This window comes from Diorhabda sublineata, chromosome 4, assembly GCF_026230105.1.
Source record: "Diorhabda sublineata isolate icDioSubl1.1 chromosome 4, icDioSubl1.1, whole genome shotgun sequence".
Taxonomy (NCBI): Eukaryota; Metazoa; Arthropoda; class Insecta; order Coleoptera; family Chrysomelidae; genus Diorhabda; species Diorhabda sublineata.
Genome location: NC_079477.1, coordinates 23,830,844 through 23,849,246, shown reverse-complemented (window position 1 = coordinate 23,849,246; position 18,403 = coordinate 23,830,844). Strand labels below are relative to the sequence as shown.

At 32.8% G+C, this 18,403-nt stretch overlaps 1 protein-coding gene across 1 annotated transcript in view; it reads left to right on the top strand.

Annotated features, from left to right (window-relative positions):
- LOC130442731 (homeotic protein empty spiracles-like) overlaps nt 1–16,173 on the top strand; it is a 45,094-nt gene extending 28,921 nt beyond the window's left edge. The window contains exon 3 of the mRNA XM_056777079.1: nt 13,152–16,173. Coding sequence (XP_056633057.1) covers nt 13,152–13,370 — 219 coding nt within the window. The 3' untranslated portion in view covers nt 13,371–16,173. The remainder of the gene's footprint in view (nt 1–13,151) is intronic.
- The last annotated feature ends 2,230 nt before the right edge of the window (nt 16,174–18,403 follow it).

The window sequence follows — 18,403 nt, the reverse complement described above, 5'->3', positions numbered from 1 at the left end:
AGATTGTATCACCTCCAAGAAAGGTGAACTTCAATCAAGTTATAATAATTGACGAAATGCTCTCTGGCATTTAGAAAACTGATGAGGTTAATTAAAGTTATCCCATCGTTGATCTTTTCTTTTTCTTCTTCTTTCGCTGTTTCAGTAACTATGTCCGCAACAGCTTTCCTAAGTAGGATACACCGCGATAACCTTTTGATATTCACCTGGTTGCGCATTTTTCTTATTACGAACAGTGGCGGACTAAGCCCGTCAGAGGCTCGGGGCGGCAAAGCCGAATGAGGCCCCCCATATAATTTACAAGCTTTTTATTCAGTTCACTTGTACGTATAAATAAGTGTTTATATTTATTTCGTTAAAACCTGGTGAAATTTGAATTCGACTTGGATTATTTAGGCTGAACAAACATATATACAGGGTCCTTCACGACGAGCTGAATCGATATGTGTATGGAAAAGTACTGGGACCCAAACTTCGTTATTTTGAACGGAATGCTATAGTTTTTATTAAATTTTTGGAATCTACGCAAAATTTCAATACAACTTTATATGAGGTATCGTATGCCTAAAGTCCACCATTTTTTAATTATTTCACATTTTTGAAATTTTTGGAAACATGCAATCCTCCACTGAAAAAATTATATTTCTATGTTTAAGTGAGTCAGGTCTAATATTTTTGGTATTTGGACATATAACACAGTTTTCAAAATCTGTGAAAACCTTGACAAAAATTTATATAGGGTATTTAGAAAATGGTGCCGAACTTCGCTACCTAAAAACTTAATCTTTTCAAATGGCAACCCCCATTTTTCTCTTTCCTATTAACCTTCATAAATTTAGAAGTAAAATGTATATAGGGTGTTTAGAAACATAAATTTAGAAGTAAATTTCCCTAAAAAAACGAAAAAAAATATTATTTTGAGAAAATTTGAGTGCAAAACAGTGTTCGACAATCATATATAAAAGTTATTAATCATATTCGGGGGCGAGTTCGTATATAGTCAAGGTCAATTTTCTTGAAAATTCTTATAAAGGTAGTATTTACAACTTTCTTCAAAATCTACCCTGTGATTTTGCACTGGAGGTGAAAACAATCTCGATAGAATGACTATTTCTAAGCAGCTTTTACTGTACAAAGTTTTTTTCTAAAGTTGATACTCATTTTTCGTTGAGGAAACGTATTTTTTTTACCGTTTTCAACGAATAACTTGAAAAGTTTTCATTTTATCAAACAAATTATTGAAAATAAAAATGTAGCTAATAAAAAACCAAAAAGATTCGTTTTTTAAGGACATTTGTTAATTCAATAATAGCTGAGTTATTGCTCGGATGATGAAATTTAAAAAAAAAACTTAAGAGATGTTTTCCACATAGAAAAACCTTTAAAAATCGCACTGTCAAATACCAACAGATTTAGGAAGAATTCATTTAAACCGTGTTTAAATCAAATACATGCTAAAATAGAAGATTATTGATTTTGTTTACGATAAGGGGTGGTTTTCACCGTTAAAAAATAAAAAGCACCTTTCAGCACAGGTATATTTTGAATAAGAAGATAAGTAGAGCTTAAATTCAAACTTTCATAAAAATCGACATTGATTAACAACACAGTTTTAATGTTTTTTACCTATTGTTCCTGGCCTATTATTGCTTACTTAATTGGAATTTCTGGAACCATTGGTGATCATAATGAACACACTACTTACACTACCACTACACCAACACTCACAATTACACTTTTTCGATAACCAAAGTTGACTAAAGTCTACTGAAGACAAACTTCAGTAGACTTCAGTCTCTGAAGACGATAACTTTGTTATCGAAACGCGGTTGGTGTAATGGTAGTGCAAACAGTATTTTCAGTATTAGTGCTCACCCCGCCAATATATGAGGACTGTTACTTAAATTTGAGATAAACAAATATTTAGATATAATTGGATATTTTTTAAACCAATTGGCAACATGTTTTCCATTCTGATCCAGGTACTAAACGCATCAACCGCTTCTACAGGTGTAGATTAAAGTTGACCTCGCCATTAATTTTTGATCTGCGGGAATCAATGGGTGCCAAACAAGGACTGTACGACGGATGACCCTCCAATTCGATGTTTTGACTGTTCAAACAAGTTTTCGTTTGAACTGATGTGTGAAATCTCTCATTGTCTTGGTGGAGAATGAATCGTTTTCTGTGATAGTTTCTGGCAAACAAATGCTTATGTTCCATCCAGAATTAACGGTTCTACGTTGCTCTAATGGAACAGTTACGATATGTTTAGCCGAACATTTGTTTCGAAGTGCTTCGTGCGCGAAAAACTTTTCTTGGATTTGAGGCATCTTGCAAGATCCATACAATCGATTGTTGTTTAGTTTTCGGGTTCATACGCATAGATCCAGCAACCTGATTTGGTTAGGTTCTTTCGACTACAATATCGATATTTCGAAAACTAAGCGAGATATCGAAACATTCGATTCTTCACTTTTAGATCGATCTACAAAATGGCATTGGTAAATTCTGGCTACACGGAAATCGTTCTCGTGTACACACTTTTCATGCCAAGTACACTTTGACTTGTTCTCTTAAGACTAGAATGTCAAATTTGATTTCAAAACATTTTTTTTTGTACGATGCACATCGATGTAAATCGTTTTATTCGACTTGAGTCACTGAGTTAATAATTGCTACTTTTATTATATTTACTCTTGGTTTTTAAACTCGTATAAATCATGTCAACAACACTGTCCAGTTTGCATTTATGATTTAATCCTGTCGGAGCAGTAAAATGCAAATATTGCATACAAAAGACCCCCAGTCAATTTACAATAAAAAAGTTTGACAACTAACAGCAGACACACCCATTGCTGCCAACAACACGAAACTCAAATTCACAAGTCATTAAGCATTTGACAAACGACCGCGTTTGACTACAAACTCCCATACAAAGTATTTTATATTCCGCCTATAGAAAATATGGCAATAATAAAATCGACAATGGAGTTTTTCATGTTTTCCGGTTTAACTTGGTTGTGAATCGTCTGCTTCCGGATTAAAGACAGTCATCTGTTTCTAGTTTAGGCTCCATTTGAGACAAATGCTCGCATAAAATGATGCTACGTTAGTTTTTTTTTATCGAACAAATTCTATTTTTGATCCGAATTGCGTTCACATATCAATTTTAAATTCAACCAACTTCATTTATAAAATAGAAAACAAAATATGAAAACTGCTGTTTTCTATTGTTGTCAAATTAGTTGTTGATGACCGAATCGCCCATCCCCACTAAAAGATCCGTATCTAATTCTTCTTATTACTTATTTATTACGCCGTTAAGATCTGACAGGTTCGTACTTTAACGTTCCGTGCCTTGGGCAGCATGCATGCCAGACGCGATACCATCTTCGACAAAAATACGTTCTGTGAACTAATTATTCATTTTACTTCTAATTAATAGTATTGATAACATAACTCGGTCGAAAATTAATAATTTAATGGTACGTTGCCAAGTTATAAATGGTGTTCGACGCTAACTTGTGTACTTCGATTGTCGAGATCTTAACGTTGCTTCTTTTGATTGCTAAGAAAGATTAGCCATTCAGTCTGACTGGTTTGCTTCTTGATTAATCATCTGAATTAGCAAAAAACGATTAAACGGATCGACGGAATAGCGAGATACGATAGTTTCATCACTTTAATAATCATTAGGTTTGATTTTAATTAATCACCGACTCTAGAAAACTTAACAAACGATGAAAAAAATTAAAATTTAAACAAGTACGAGGGCGGTTCAAATATGATCGAACAAAATTATGTATTATCGAAAATATTTACGAAAAATTACAGTTTTTCTAGGCAATTCCCCTTTCTACAACTCGATGGAAGCTTTTTCGATATCGATTAATTGCTTGAGCAGCTCTGATAGCCATGTATGCACAAACTCCTCTACCTCGTCATCGATGTTTAATTTTCGTCCTCCAAGGGTTTCTTCCAGTGTTATTAACACGTGGTTATACGAAGGGGATGAGATTGGACTGTAGGAGACGCTCCAGCACCTTCCAATGCAGTTCTGATATTGTATCGAGCGGTATGAAGGCGCGCGTTATCCTGGAGAAGAATCGCTACTCCGTTTTGAGTTCAACGTGTGTGTTTAGAAGATTCGGTTCCAGAATGCAATACACATAAACTCACCAGCGAACGTGGTTGTTTTCGCTTTGACTAGCAACTTCTTCTCTAAACGACATTAGCGTCTAAAACCGCCTGACAGTTTTGGAACCCAACGCGTCGTTATTTTGAAGATATTCATGGTTGATAACCTCTAAATTTCTCGAAAATTTATCCTCCGAGTTGGTTTTTGCAGCGAATGTTGTCTGGTGTGATGCTGGTTCGCAGTCGACGATCATGCGGCTTCTTCGATTTCAAAGCTCTTAAATACAGTATGTCCACTCAAGAATTGATTTTTTGAAAAGCCGAAGAATTTCTACACTAAAAAAGCGATCCAGCTAACACATAATCAAGGCGTGATCTTCAAAATATACAAGTGCGCCATCTACAGCGTTTGTCACGATCATATTTGAGCCGCCTTTGTGAAGTCGAAAATATAATTATCGCTTTGGATATACGAAAATCAAAAACTTTGTGTAGTCAACTTAAAATTTAAAAATTGGAACGAACCAATTCAATTTTCAATTCAATTTCATTATCTTTAATTTTGTCTGAAGTAGTTTCTCGATCTTTGAACTTGAATACATTTTTCTCCAAGTACGATAGGTGCTACAAATGAGAACTAAGTGCTACTAGGATTAGATCCTTTCTTGCCAAAGAAGGATCGAAAGGATTTACCCGAGGCAGTGAAACATAAATACCCCAGGACGATTAAATAACCGCGTAGACAGGGGTGTATAACCACAACAAGAGAAGACCTCCAGGATTCTACCATAGCACTATGGGGAAACTAAGTGCGAATCCGCGACGCGAAACACGATCAAGACCTGGGGAGGGTAGAAAGTCCTGGATGCCTTGTTTTTATACTTTCATTTTTCCAAAATAATTAAATACTAAATTAAATCTATTAACTATTTTGTGTGATAATGATCAATTTCTGGTTAGTTTTGATTGATCAGGGTACTTATATACGAAATCGAAATTTCTAGCAGATAATTTGTTATCTCGTTCCTCGACCATGATCTTTTAATAATACAAAAATCCGTGAACAAATAAAAAAGCGCAAAACGTACGCGTGTCTTTTAAAAGCAATATAGCATCCCCGAATCGTTTTAAAACTTGTCGTATAATCCCAGCATACGTACTGTTTACCTTTCATTAAAATATGCATAGAAAACCACACGTTTTCAATTAAGAATACAAACAACGAAATAATAAATGAATATAGATCAGATCCTTTCGTTTCCTAATCATTTTTATGATGTAGAAAATTAGGTTCCTTTCGATATAATACGAGGATGATCACACAAGTACCTGGCCTGATCTAGAGCATCGCAGTGGTTGGAACAAACGAGGTGACAACTCCTGAAACGTTTAAGAAAATCCACAAAGCAGTACTACTACAGTAAAAAGTTCGAAACATCTCAAATTTTGACAAGAGAAAGCTGTGGGCAAGATGGTGCCGGGTTTACTCATATTGGAACAAAACAGCGTCGTTTGGTAATGTTTCACAGAAATAAAGCGACGTTTCAAAACCATGGATGAAACCTGAGTCCATTACTTCACACTCGAAACAAAAGAACAATCAAAACAATACACTGGAAAGGGAGACCCGACTCCAAAGAAGGCAAAGACCGTTAGCAATTGGCTAAGAAGTGTTGTTTCATCAAAGTAATGCACCAGCTCACACATCCGGTATTGCAATGGCCAAAATTAATGAATTAAAGTTTGAATTGCTACTTCATGCGCTAGATTTAGTTCCTTCGCATTATTTTCTATTCCCTGACCCTAATAAATAGTTTGGTGATCAAAAATTTGTCGGCAGTTGATGGTTATTTTGAGGACCTCGCCGATTCTTATTATGTTGGTGAAATAAATCGTCAACGAATAAATATTTTTGATCTCACAATATATACTATAAAGTTGGTTGGTTAAGATTAATGTTTCTGTTTGTATAATTGTGCGATTTTAGCACGATATGCTTTTACGCAGGCGATTTCACACGCACAATATGACGTCACGCTGGAATCAATAAGTGAACTATAATGTATGCTGTATACCTGTTAAAAACTTTTATTTTAATTCCGAAAGTAATAAGTACCAGTTAAATTCCGAGTTCTTAAAGCCGTGAGCAGTTTACAAGGAAAATAATTTCCTGTCTGTTACGTGAAATGAAAGACGATTTATACTACGAGGTCTTGCTATCAAATAACGAGACCGGTTACGGAAAAGGGTTTCATTATAGAAATTATTCTACATTCGAATGCTTCCCTTCGATATATTCCATTTCTATAGCCACAACCTTTCCATAGGTTTTTTCCATTGATTCTTTGGTTAGTGCCGTTTTTTGTTTTACCGCTTCTATCGATTCAAATCGGATCCCTTTCAAAGCAGATCTTTTTCTAACCTTTCAACGAAATCTGAGCAGACCCCTTGACGCAAGAGCTTTTGGTCAGGAGTCAGATTTTTTGGCACCAATTTCGCACAGACTTCTGATTATTATTTTCTTATTTACGACATTCATTCGCCATCTTAAATCAATGTTATTCTCTCGACCATAGGGGGTTGGAAACTAAAGTATTTAATACCTGTTTCTTCGGCTTTTTCGATTAGTGTTTTGCATCTAGCGACGGCATTTTGATATAATAGAAAATACAATCTTTTAAAAGAAAGTAATAACAGTTAGGTCAACTCTATAATAGCAGCTAAACACAAAAAAATCACAAAGACACAAAAACATACAACTTCAACTTAATCTTAATGGCCAACAAAACATTCTGATTCCAGCGTGACGTCATGCGCGTGGCTTATCAAATTTGAGGCGAGAATTCGGCATACCGATGTATGTGTATCGGGGTGGCACGTGTTAGTTCTGTAGCTGTTCTGCTTTAATTTATATGAACGGTAAATTATTAGTTCAAAACCCTAACCCTTCTTTGCAAAATGTATTAATCGCTTCTTCTTTTTTTATTATTTCGTCTTCAACCTAATATTACGTTTATTGTCGTTACAAATTTAATACTTTAAAATATCTTTTGTTAGAAAGGAAATTATCCATTGTAAAATATACCTACAATTTTTTTTTCAACATTCATATTACATGAACGTGAGAATCAGCAGTATATTTTATCACGCCCATAAATTAACAAGAGGTTAGTGAATTTTTTTTTCATCAAAGTTACTGTAATTTGTGTATTTTTTTTCCTACATTGCACGCGAGGCAACTAACATGTGTGTCACGATTCAAGGGGTAAATAAATCAAATGGACAGTTTATTTTAAAATTACATAAATATATAATAAGTAGAAAATCATCTAACGTATGACGTTTTTCTTGTTTCGCCAGTTTGCAACACCCTGTATACACTACTAGTCGAAAGAATTTTTGAATTTAAATAATTGAATATATGTTTTTAGATATTTCATGATTTGTTAATGCAGTTTTCGTTTGGATGACTTTTCAATCTATTTTTTAAATACCGTGATGTCTGTCCTATGTGTCTTTATGTTGGATTGGCTTTACAACATATAAATTTTGTGCGTGAATTTAAAAACAACCTGTACATTAACACAAAAATATCTTAAACTTTAATACCACCCCAATAAAAAAATATAGAAACTCGAATTAGGATTTCGAGGTTATCTTTCTATTAGGTGTAAAAATGTTTCTTAGTCCTTCGACGGTCTTCGTCAATGACAGTAAAAAATATGGAATCATGATTTACAAGTGGAAGAGTCTCTATTAATTATCATTTGAGTCGTATGAAACATCTATACCTAGAAAAGGACTGTCCACAAAATCAATATACGTTATATTCTGAAACTTGAGGTTGAGAATCGATATATCGATATTAGAATCGATTCAAAGAGGCTACCGTGAAGTATTCAACTCAACGTAAGCTAACAGTAGACTGATCACTTGATGATATAAATGAAGTTGAATAATAATGGTGAGAGAAACCATTGAAAAAGAAGAAAGAAATGTAAATACTACATAAAAACCAAGAATGAATTATGATATTTGATTTATAATGAATTTGATAAATGGGATTTGTCTCCTCTGCAGATTCTATTAAAAAAAATCATTAAATACAAGAGAGATCCCAACCATAAACCTTCAAACGTAAAAGAACTATATTATACAAGGTTATGTTGAAAGTTGTGATTATTCTAATTACATCAACTATGGATTTACTTTCCCATACCTTTTAGATACTGTTAAGTCTACTATTTTTTTCAAATTTATTCGATGATTTATTTCTTTCCCATATTAGAAAACTCAGATTTACAAACTATTTCAATTAATTCAGCGGCTAAAAACCAACTGCAACCAACATCTGAAATAAATAAAACCTTATCGTGCGGGATCAAGTATTATATCATTAAACTATGCATTCCACACGTATATATTATATACATTGCACATTTTTTTTTTTTGAATTACCGCAGACCAATGATTAGCAATTAAAATATGGAGCACAGGGTAGGATTAAGATGCAAAGACGCCTGAATTTATTATATTTTCAAGACGTTTCCATCATTAATATTTAAGTAAATGATGAATTTGAAACTTATTTACACATATAGGGTTAAATATGGCAACGTTGTGTCTATTGGTGTGTTTCTTTTTCTGAAAAAATTGGGCGAGCGAGGTATAGGAAGGGCTGAAGTACTTGAGGTAAATCGAATTTTTTATATATAGCGTTTTGATGAGATAATTCAAAACTTTTGCATAACTAGTCGAAAAAGAAGTTTTATAAATAAAAATTTAGTATAGTTTATGGAAGATTCTCATTTATTTTCATATATAATTAGAAATTAATACATCCCATTTAAAAAATTGCATTCTTTGTTCGTCAAATGTGGCTATGGCATTATTGTGTATGAAAAATCACTTGAATTATATTTGAAGGTATTATAAGTGAAGTTTCCTGCAAAATTTGGCACGCTCGCTTGAAATATCACCTCCCAAATAACACACAAGATGGAAATTCGAGAACCGGCTCAAAATAAGGCAAAAATAATTTTCATTAACTATACGTTATTGCAATAGAAGAAATTAATGAATTAAAATAAATAAATGAGCCCGCTCAGATTATGTTCTGATCCTATATTTGGAAAAATGGCACAGTGGTCAAAGATTTTCCGGAAATGAAGAGGTGATATCAGCAGTTAATGGTTGGCGATTCGGAAACTTCAAGAAAAACGTTGAAGTCATTGAATTGGTCCATTCTACATTCTGTTTAAGAGATCTATAAGAAATTTCAGCTTTATTATATCTTTTGTTTGATATCTTCATCTACATTATATTTACTTTAGGCCGCATTTTCCATTTTCTTTCTGAATCAGTTGATCGATTTAATAAAATGCGCAGAATGTGTTTTGTGTCAAATGTCAAATTTGAAAATATGTCACAAATTATTTGTTTATTTGATGCCGTGTCCGGGATATAAGATACTTTTTACTATATCAACCTTCTTAGGCCCTTTTAAAGTCAGTAATAATGCCATTTCCATTTCGTCTCTGAATCCAATGATATGAGAAAATTGTGAAATTAAGACCCACATACGTCATAAATCACAAGTTTTAAGCTAGAGTCCAAAAATTTCTTAAAAACGACAATTTGGAACGTGGTTTTAAAGTATTACTCGATTAGGTACTCAAATTGTTTAATTGGAAAGCGACTGTTCTCAAAAAGAAATTAGTGGTAGTGGGTTTTCTTATCGAATCGTTAACTGAGAAAATTACTTAGAAAACATCTCGCATTAAGTTTTCTAATGGTTATTTAAAGGTATAGAACAAAACTTACACCCAGCCATAGTCTTCCACTGCAGAATAATTTTGTATGATGCTACAAGTAATCCCCCCTTTTTTATAAATCAAAACAGACCCATTTCAGATAGGGGGGTTATAATCGGGATTTTTTCCACAAAAAATGCTTCAGTGCTAACAATGAGTGATGAATAATATAAATAAAATGTTTGAAATAATTAATAAATACATACTTTGATGATTTAAATTAAAACAGTTCAAAAATTATAATAAATAATATGAAATTTCACTTTTATTTAGAACAAAAATTGTACGAGGGAGTATATTCGAGATAGTAGAATGATTTGAATTTCAGCGAGAAAAGATAAGGGGTTGTATTCTAGGGAGGGCTATTTTCGGTATTTTACGGTAATGATTTTGATTGATTATCATATTATTTTTATGATAATCATGTTTAGAACTAGTCCATTTTCAAGAAGTTTGTAATTGATGTTGAAAAAGTCATTAACGACATTGAAATTCTAATTTTCTTTTTTGGAAGAATGATATGAATCGTTGAATTTATGTACAACCAATAGGGGGTCGCCTTTTTTAGAATTATCTTAGTTTCAAAGTAAAGTGGATATTGTTGGTAAAGTATGAAGAAATAATGATCTTCAACGTTACATAATCAATGATATAGGGTGTCTCATAATGACCCAATTACTTTAGTTGTAAAAAAATACATTATACTTATTTTTATGTGTATTTATTCGTATGAATTCAAAGAAAAGAAAAAAAATTACTTTTTAAACATGATACTGTTTAAATAATGCAATCACGTTGACGGTACTCCTCGAATCGTTTGCGTATATTTTCAAAAACCTTTTGAAGAATTGGTCGAGGAATATTTCGGATCTTTTCTTCAATATTGTTTCTTAAATCTATCAAATTTCGTGGATTATTCTCGTAGATCACACTCTTAAGATAACCTCACAAGAAAAAATAAGGTAGGGTCAAGTCAGGGCTCCAAGGTGTCCATTCGATATCACCACTTCGTGAAATCACCTTTCCTAGGAACAACTCGTGCAATGCAGCTAAAGAATTGTTAGTGGTGTGCGATGTGACCTCATCCTGCTGGAACCATGTCAGCCGGTTATAATGCTCACGTTGTCCTGAAAAATTGCGTGTCATGTCGACATAGCCTCCCCAAAAACGACAATTTTGGTGATTTACGTGTCGATTTAAATGAAAATGTGCTTTCGGACGCTGAATCGATGCTGGCGACTTACAGAATCTGCTGATGACTGAATGTTTCCATGCGTTCTTGTTGTCCTTGAACGGCTGTGAAGAATTTCAATCAATAGTGATCCCAGTAGTCTGGATCCAAGCTAAAATTATTGCTTGGACCTTCCGCAATGTTGCGCAATCGATAATGTAATCGATACAACTGTCGAACTCGAATAAATGATCGATTGTTTATGAAATACGCACGTACGCAAATCGAGCGCTACTCTCCCGTGTACGGCAACTAAAAATTTAAGGAACGCGCTAGAAAATGACACCGGCGAGTTGTTTGCTTAGATGAATAAGAGCTACTTAAATTATTAAAAATAAGCAAAAATATTATTCTAGTACTATTTTTATGTTTAGTTTTCGTTTGTCATAAAAAAGTTGTTGTAGTGATGACGTTCAAGAAGACAGTTATAAATTTAAACAGATTTTCGTACGCTGCTATTTAAATTAATAAATTTTTATGTAAACGTTCATTTTTTGTGTATAAATTCTTTTAAACACGATTCGTTCCACTTTTAGGTTAAGTTGTAATTTTGGAACCGTTCGTGATATTCATACTGAATACACTGTTTACACCACCACTACACTGACACTCACGATTACACTGTCTGACGCGCGTGGTGGAAAGTGGCTGTATAAACATCGAGAAAAGTCTGAAGCTGAAGGAAAATCCGGCTCTGACTGATCAAACTTGTTTCTTATGTAAATTAATGATGTAGTAATTACATTTTGACGCGTTGTTTTAAATACTGTGAATGACCTGAATAATTACTGTTAAATAGTAAATATGGATTTGTTAATTAATTATAGAACGACATATTTTCCTACTAATTGAAGCAATTAAAGTTCTTTTTAAACAAAGCAATTCTTTGTTTTTAGGGGTTTTGAATTACGTAAATTGTAAAAACCAGTAACTTTCTATTATCTACAAGGATTTTATAACATCCAGGATCTCTCCGCATACAACAATAACTTTGGTTTTACTTATACTTATCACATTTTTTTAAAAAACTCCAAAGCATAACGGTCAGTTGTTTAGACTCAAGCTTCCTCTCTCGAGGCGATGTCTACCGTGACTGTAGACAAACCAGTGTAGCCATTACCTTTCCAAAAATGATCGACCTAAAAATAGATTGTGATGGAATATCTCAAAAAACTACAACTGAAACCTATAATTTATTGAAACAAGTATATGGCAATGGATTTTTATTTAGTCCACGTGTTTTTTACTGGTTTAAAAGTTTTCAAGATGGCCGAGAAGATGTTGAAGATGATTCACGTTCTAGTAGTAAAACATAGTTAGACAAATTCTCCTTTTTTCATAAAGTTTAATCTACATTTAAAAGCAACATGATTTTAGTTTAACAAGCTGTGAAAGAAAAAGACTTTTTTAGACGACGCCATCTGAAAGTTGTTCGTTCTGCATTCATTAATATACCGAAAGTTGCGTTTCGAGTGTTCCATGTCATGAAAGTGACAGTCCCGTACCGCAAAACACTTTCGGGACGCTTTAGAGTAGCCACTTCAAAGTTGACAGTTTCACTTCGATGATTTTGCATAACATTAAATTTTTAATTTTCTGTAATTATTTTGTTTAAATTAATGCGTCGTCTAAAAAATGTTGTGTCTATCTTTAGAGTCGTCCAACAAAGTAGCACTTTTATTCATTGGCATACAAATAACTATTCCGAGAAAGTGCTTGATTGGAGTGGTTGCAATTGTATATAGTAACGAAACTAACGCTGCTACAGAAAAAGTACGCATGCGCCAAAGGTTAACGACTTTGCTAAGCTTGAAGTATATTCGAATGTGATGCCGTCACCTTTCCAAAAATGATCGATTTAAAAATAGATTCTAACGAAATTTCACCCGCGCAAATTTTGTATCTACTTATTATTTTAAGATGCTCTATCTATCTTGTTTTATTAAATCTATTTTGTTTTGTTTCAGGTAAAAGTGTGGTTCCAAAACAGACGGACCAAACACAAAAGAATGCAGCAAGAAGAGGAAGCCAAAACGAGTTCCGGCAACAAATCCGGTTCGCCTAGTTCGCAAAATAATTCGCATCAAGTTAATAAGTGGAAAGAAGAAGCATCAGACGAGTACGGGGAATATATTGACATGGACATGGAAGACGAGTGTATCAGTGACGTTGAAAGTGAGACATAAAATTGAAGTTTGATGGAATTTCATCGAAATTTCCGTGTATATATGTGAAGATAAATGCGAACTTACGTAATTGCAATAATTTGAACAGACATTTTTTTTTATTAGTGCCAATTGAAGCGTGCCAAACTTTCCTTGTTACAGTGCCAATTTTTCGAAGGAACGTCCTGCTGTTATTAGTTTTCGAATTGTATATAGCCATTATTTATTTCAATCTTATAATTTTATATTTATTTTTTCCTGTATATAATCAGGTGTCGAAGTATTAGCGCCTTCTATTAATTTGGAAACGAAAGCTATAAGAAAATGTTTAAAAAATGTGGGTGGGTGCAAAAAGATATCAATCGACGACTGGCTTTTTAATCGAGATCATCTAAGACGTATTCTTGAAAAGCCATGTATTTACAGGTAATTGTTGTACTTGGAATTATTGATTCTGATTATTTCTAGACAAAATTGATATCAAATACGAACAGGTTCCGGTTTGTTTTCACAAAAATGATATTTTAAATTTGAAAAACATTTTCTTATAATTTAAAACACTTTAGTGGAACTGTCTATGTATTTTTTGCGTCGTGTAATTTTTTTCTGAAGTACTTGAAATTTCCTTAACGAATTTTCGACTTTTCCACTCCAAAAAATATATTCGAAGGTACAAAGAAATTTTAAAAAATTGTAACGTAAGTAATTTTAAAAACTTTTATTTCTGTGATGTTTGTACATAGATTTTTTTTACTATTTTAACATATCTGTGGATAAAAAAAAAACAGTAAAATCTGTTGACAGAACTGTACCTCATTATCTAAATTAGTTTCCATTTCTTTTAATATCAAACAAATTCTCCAATTTTTCAATTCCAAGTTCATCAATTCTCTTTGTCATCGAATCGATGTCGTCTGAACAACTTTCTCAATATAAGAATGAGTCAAAAGTCCCACGGACTCAAGTCGGGACTCTACAGATGCTTTAGATTTGATTAGATTATGTGGTATTTCATTTATATCTTTCTGAACATTCTTACAGAAGATAATCTTCTATTTCTATAGCTTACTTGCAGAATCTGCAATTATCGGCCTTTACTATGTTTAAAAGTCCATCAGTCCTTCATCTACCAAGCATTTTTATATTTTAATTCGAATTTCGCGCTCTAGAAAAGGAACCTTGAGAGGTTTAGTTGGTAACACTGATCGAGACTTTGGTCAGACAGATGTAAACACATTAAAAAGAAAAATTCATTTTGAAAGTTTCTTTTAAATTTATTTTGGTCATCCAAGAAAGAAGTTTACAATATGGTGTTTTAAGAGTGTGTTATATTGAATATTGTTACAAAGAAGCAATATTTTCGATGGTTAAATAGTGCTTTTATGATTTCTTGTAGCCAATTCTTCGTACACAATTCTTTTATAATAAAAAAACGGTCTTCACTTTGCCTCGAGCCCTTAAAAATCTAACTTTGGTTCAAAAAAAATCTTAATCTTGAATTGTTATAATTTCGTCCAAAAATCCGAAGAAAAAACATAATTTTTACCTAATTTTCTACAAGGTTTGTCCATAAAATGCTGTATTCGCAAGGAACGCGAGATTTCGCGAGACTGGCGTGTAGTTTGGACCCCGTTTCTTTTAGTTTCCACCTTAACGAGGTATCCAAAATGTTAATTTTTTATCTTTAAAGTCGTATAAGATGGAGTTTCCAATTGATTGCCACGCCAGGTGCGAATTACACTCTGTTCTAAAAATTCGATGGGGACATATTTTATGGACAAGCCTCGTATGTTCTTTATCAATTATCATTGATGCGATGATATAATATTTTGACTCAATCTAAATCAGTGATTCCCGAAATAGTCCAGGTGTGCCCCAGGGGTCTAAGGGAAGCTCTAAAATCGTAAAGCTTCAATTAAAGTATTTTCCAAATGGTTTACGAGGGAAAAGTTTGGAAACTTCTGATCTAAATAGATGCCAAAAAGGTTTAAAATTAATGGGAGATTATGTCTTTGAACTGTATTTTTTTCTAGGTATGAATTTTCTTTGATATGACTGAATTAATATCCATGAAACGTAAACATTCACTCAGACATGTCAAACTATAATTTACATACTTATACGTAACCTCTTAAGTTTTTACAATTAAACACTAGGTGGGGTTAATTGGTTGTGAGGTTTGTTTTTGCGAAGTCAGTGGCAATTGTTAAAAAATGGAATCATCCTTGTAGGCTTACTTTGGAAGATTTCTTATGGTTTTAAGTCAAAAAAAAATTCAAAGAATCGCAAATTTTGGTAATGAAGCACCATCAGAATCGACTGTTTACATTTGGTTTCCAAACAAGGTCGGCCAGCATCGGATTTCAAAACGAGAAATATCGATGAATAAAATCGATTTCTCTTAGGATATCGCAGAATTCAATACAATCGATTTATATTTAGGCTGAAAAATTGATTGTATGAAGAGAAAAAACATTAACATTGAATTAATCGATTTTCATCACTTCAAAAACCTGTTGACTATATACAAAATCATGTTTTTACGATATCAATTCCAGCGTGAAAAAAATGTTTCCAGAATTGCTTTCTGTTTTAGTTTTTGTAAAAACTTCAAAGGTAACCCTCGTATTATATTTTCTATTACAGTACTGTCAACAATATTTATTTTTTTTTAATATAATTGTATTATTTTATACGTCAGATTGTACTGATACCTAAATGTGAAGTACCTAAAGATTTGTAGAAATTTGCAAGATATGTTGAGTTTTCATGTACTTAAATTCTATAATTATAGAAGAATAAATATTAAAAGAGTTTTATCAAATATTTCAGTGGTTTTCTTTCACGTTTCCTTTCCAAAGATTTTCTCCGATGTGGAAGTATCTTAGAAAACGGCTGATCCACGTCAATATGACGACTGTGGGGTAAACAATCGACTTTTTAGGTGAAGTTAACCATTTTTCATTTGATGAAGAGAGCTTTCCTCAGAAGTTTCTGCAATTTTCGTCAGTTTCCTTTATACTCGCTTTGCAGACTTTATTTATTATTCACCTTCATTAAGTACAACACTGCATAGTCGAAAAAAAACTAAGCGACGTTTCCTGACAAAAATTTCACACTTCTTAGAGTAGTAACTCTAAAAAACAATTTCGCAATGAAAACGGGAAAATAAGATCTAAAATCCTACAAATACCTTCACAAACCACATAGAAACTTATAGCAAAAGCATTTGTTTACCCCACAACGACCATTTTTAGCTGATTGTGGCATTTCGTCAGATTGCTTAATTCAAAATAAGCAATCTAACCTCACAAATATTCGACAATTAGCAGGTAAGGCAACGTAAGGGGAAGAAACTTCCCAAAAAGTTAGAATGTATGCTTGAAAAAAGGATTCGAATGTTTTATTTCGTGATTACAAAAATTAGAAAGATAAAAAAGGTTATTTGCATGTTCAAGGACAAACCTAACAGCGTCATATTCAATTAGACGACTAAATTGAAAGAACTTCATTTACAGATATCAAATAACGTTTCTACAAAGTTTACAGTTTTATATAAGACATGCAGAGTTAATCCTCAAGGAAAACATTACTCCGCACCTATTTCTGATAAATAATTAATAGTTTTACAATAAAATGTTAATTATCGGTTATAAGACAACGAGATAAACCTTGATTGGTACTTATAGGTCACAAATTGAGTTAGTTATTTCTACGATCATTCACCTAGACATAAAATAACGTCAACCTATACAGAGATAACCAAAATTACCAACCTAAACACCTGAAAGGCCGTGGAAGTATCAAGGTGGGTGAAATAGCGACAAGTCGCAATTACAGTCTGACGTAAACCATTAATTATAATCTAACCTGTGGTTAGGACTTAACAAGCTGTCACAAGTAGATTGTTAGCGGTTTATTTATGAGAATTTAAACGTACCGGTCAACATCAGACTCTAATATAGCCGAGAATAATATCATCACTAATTTTTTTATTAAATTAATAAACCGTTCTTAAAATTATGGGGAATAAATGGGGACGAAATGTTTTATAACTAAAAATACTTAAATTATTGATAGATAATATAAAATTGGATTAATTTAGCCCACTACTAGGTTTAGTACCTAGAGAAAATTAGGTTTTGTCAGCTAAAAATGATGAGGTAACATACAACCTATACTGTATAATAGGTAATGGAAAGTTGAATTGAGTTCAAGCGATTAAATTTTATCAATTGGGGATCATACTATCATTGTAAATGATGAAAACCAAAGGGTTCTTAAATAAAAAATCCCCAGATGGCATTTTGGACACCATCCAAAGTCAATTTGTAGCAATCCAAGAAAAAGTTAATTCAATTAAGAAGGAATCTCGCTCGGAGATTCATAACGAGGAAATCAGAAGACGTACAGAAGTTCACAGACATCATGTTGGAAATCAAGACAAAGAAATATTGACTATGAAGATCACAACATGGCGACCAAAAGAGACCAGAAGATGGCGACCAAAAGAGACTAGAAGATGGCGACCAAAAGAGACTAGAAGATGGCGACTAAAAGAGACTAGAAGATGTCGACCAAAAGAGACTAGAAGATGGCGACCAAAAGAGTCTAGAAGAAAGCTAGAAAGACTCTAGATACTGGTTTGATTATATTAAGAATGGATGCTGATGATATCAGTCACAATAATGTGGGAATAATTATCAATTTGTTTAAACTTTATTATACGAAGTGTGCCTATAAAATAATGAGACTTTGTAAGAGATAAAAATGGTTTATTGTCAAAAAATTGTTATAATTTGTAGAGGAAAAAAAAATTAAACATTAAAAATTAAACATGAAAATAACTAAATAAAGATACAAACACAATAAAATTTCAATATATAGAAGAAAATCACAATGAGTAACAAAATTATAGGTTATAATTGGTAGCATGCCCGGAATTAAATATTATTATTAGAATAGAAGTCGTAGAAGGCACTTTCCTGTAAATATGCCCTCAAATTATTGCGGAATGCCAGGAATGATGATATCAAGCAAGTGATTGTACATTT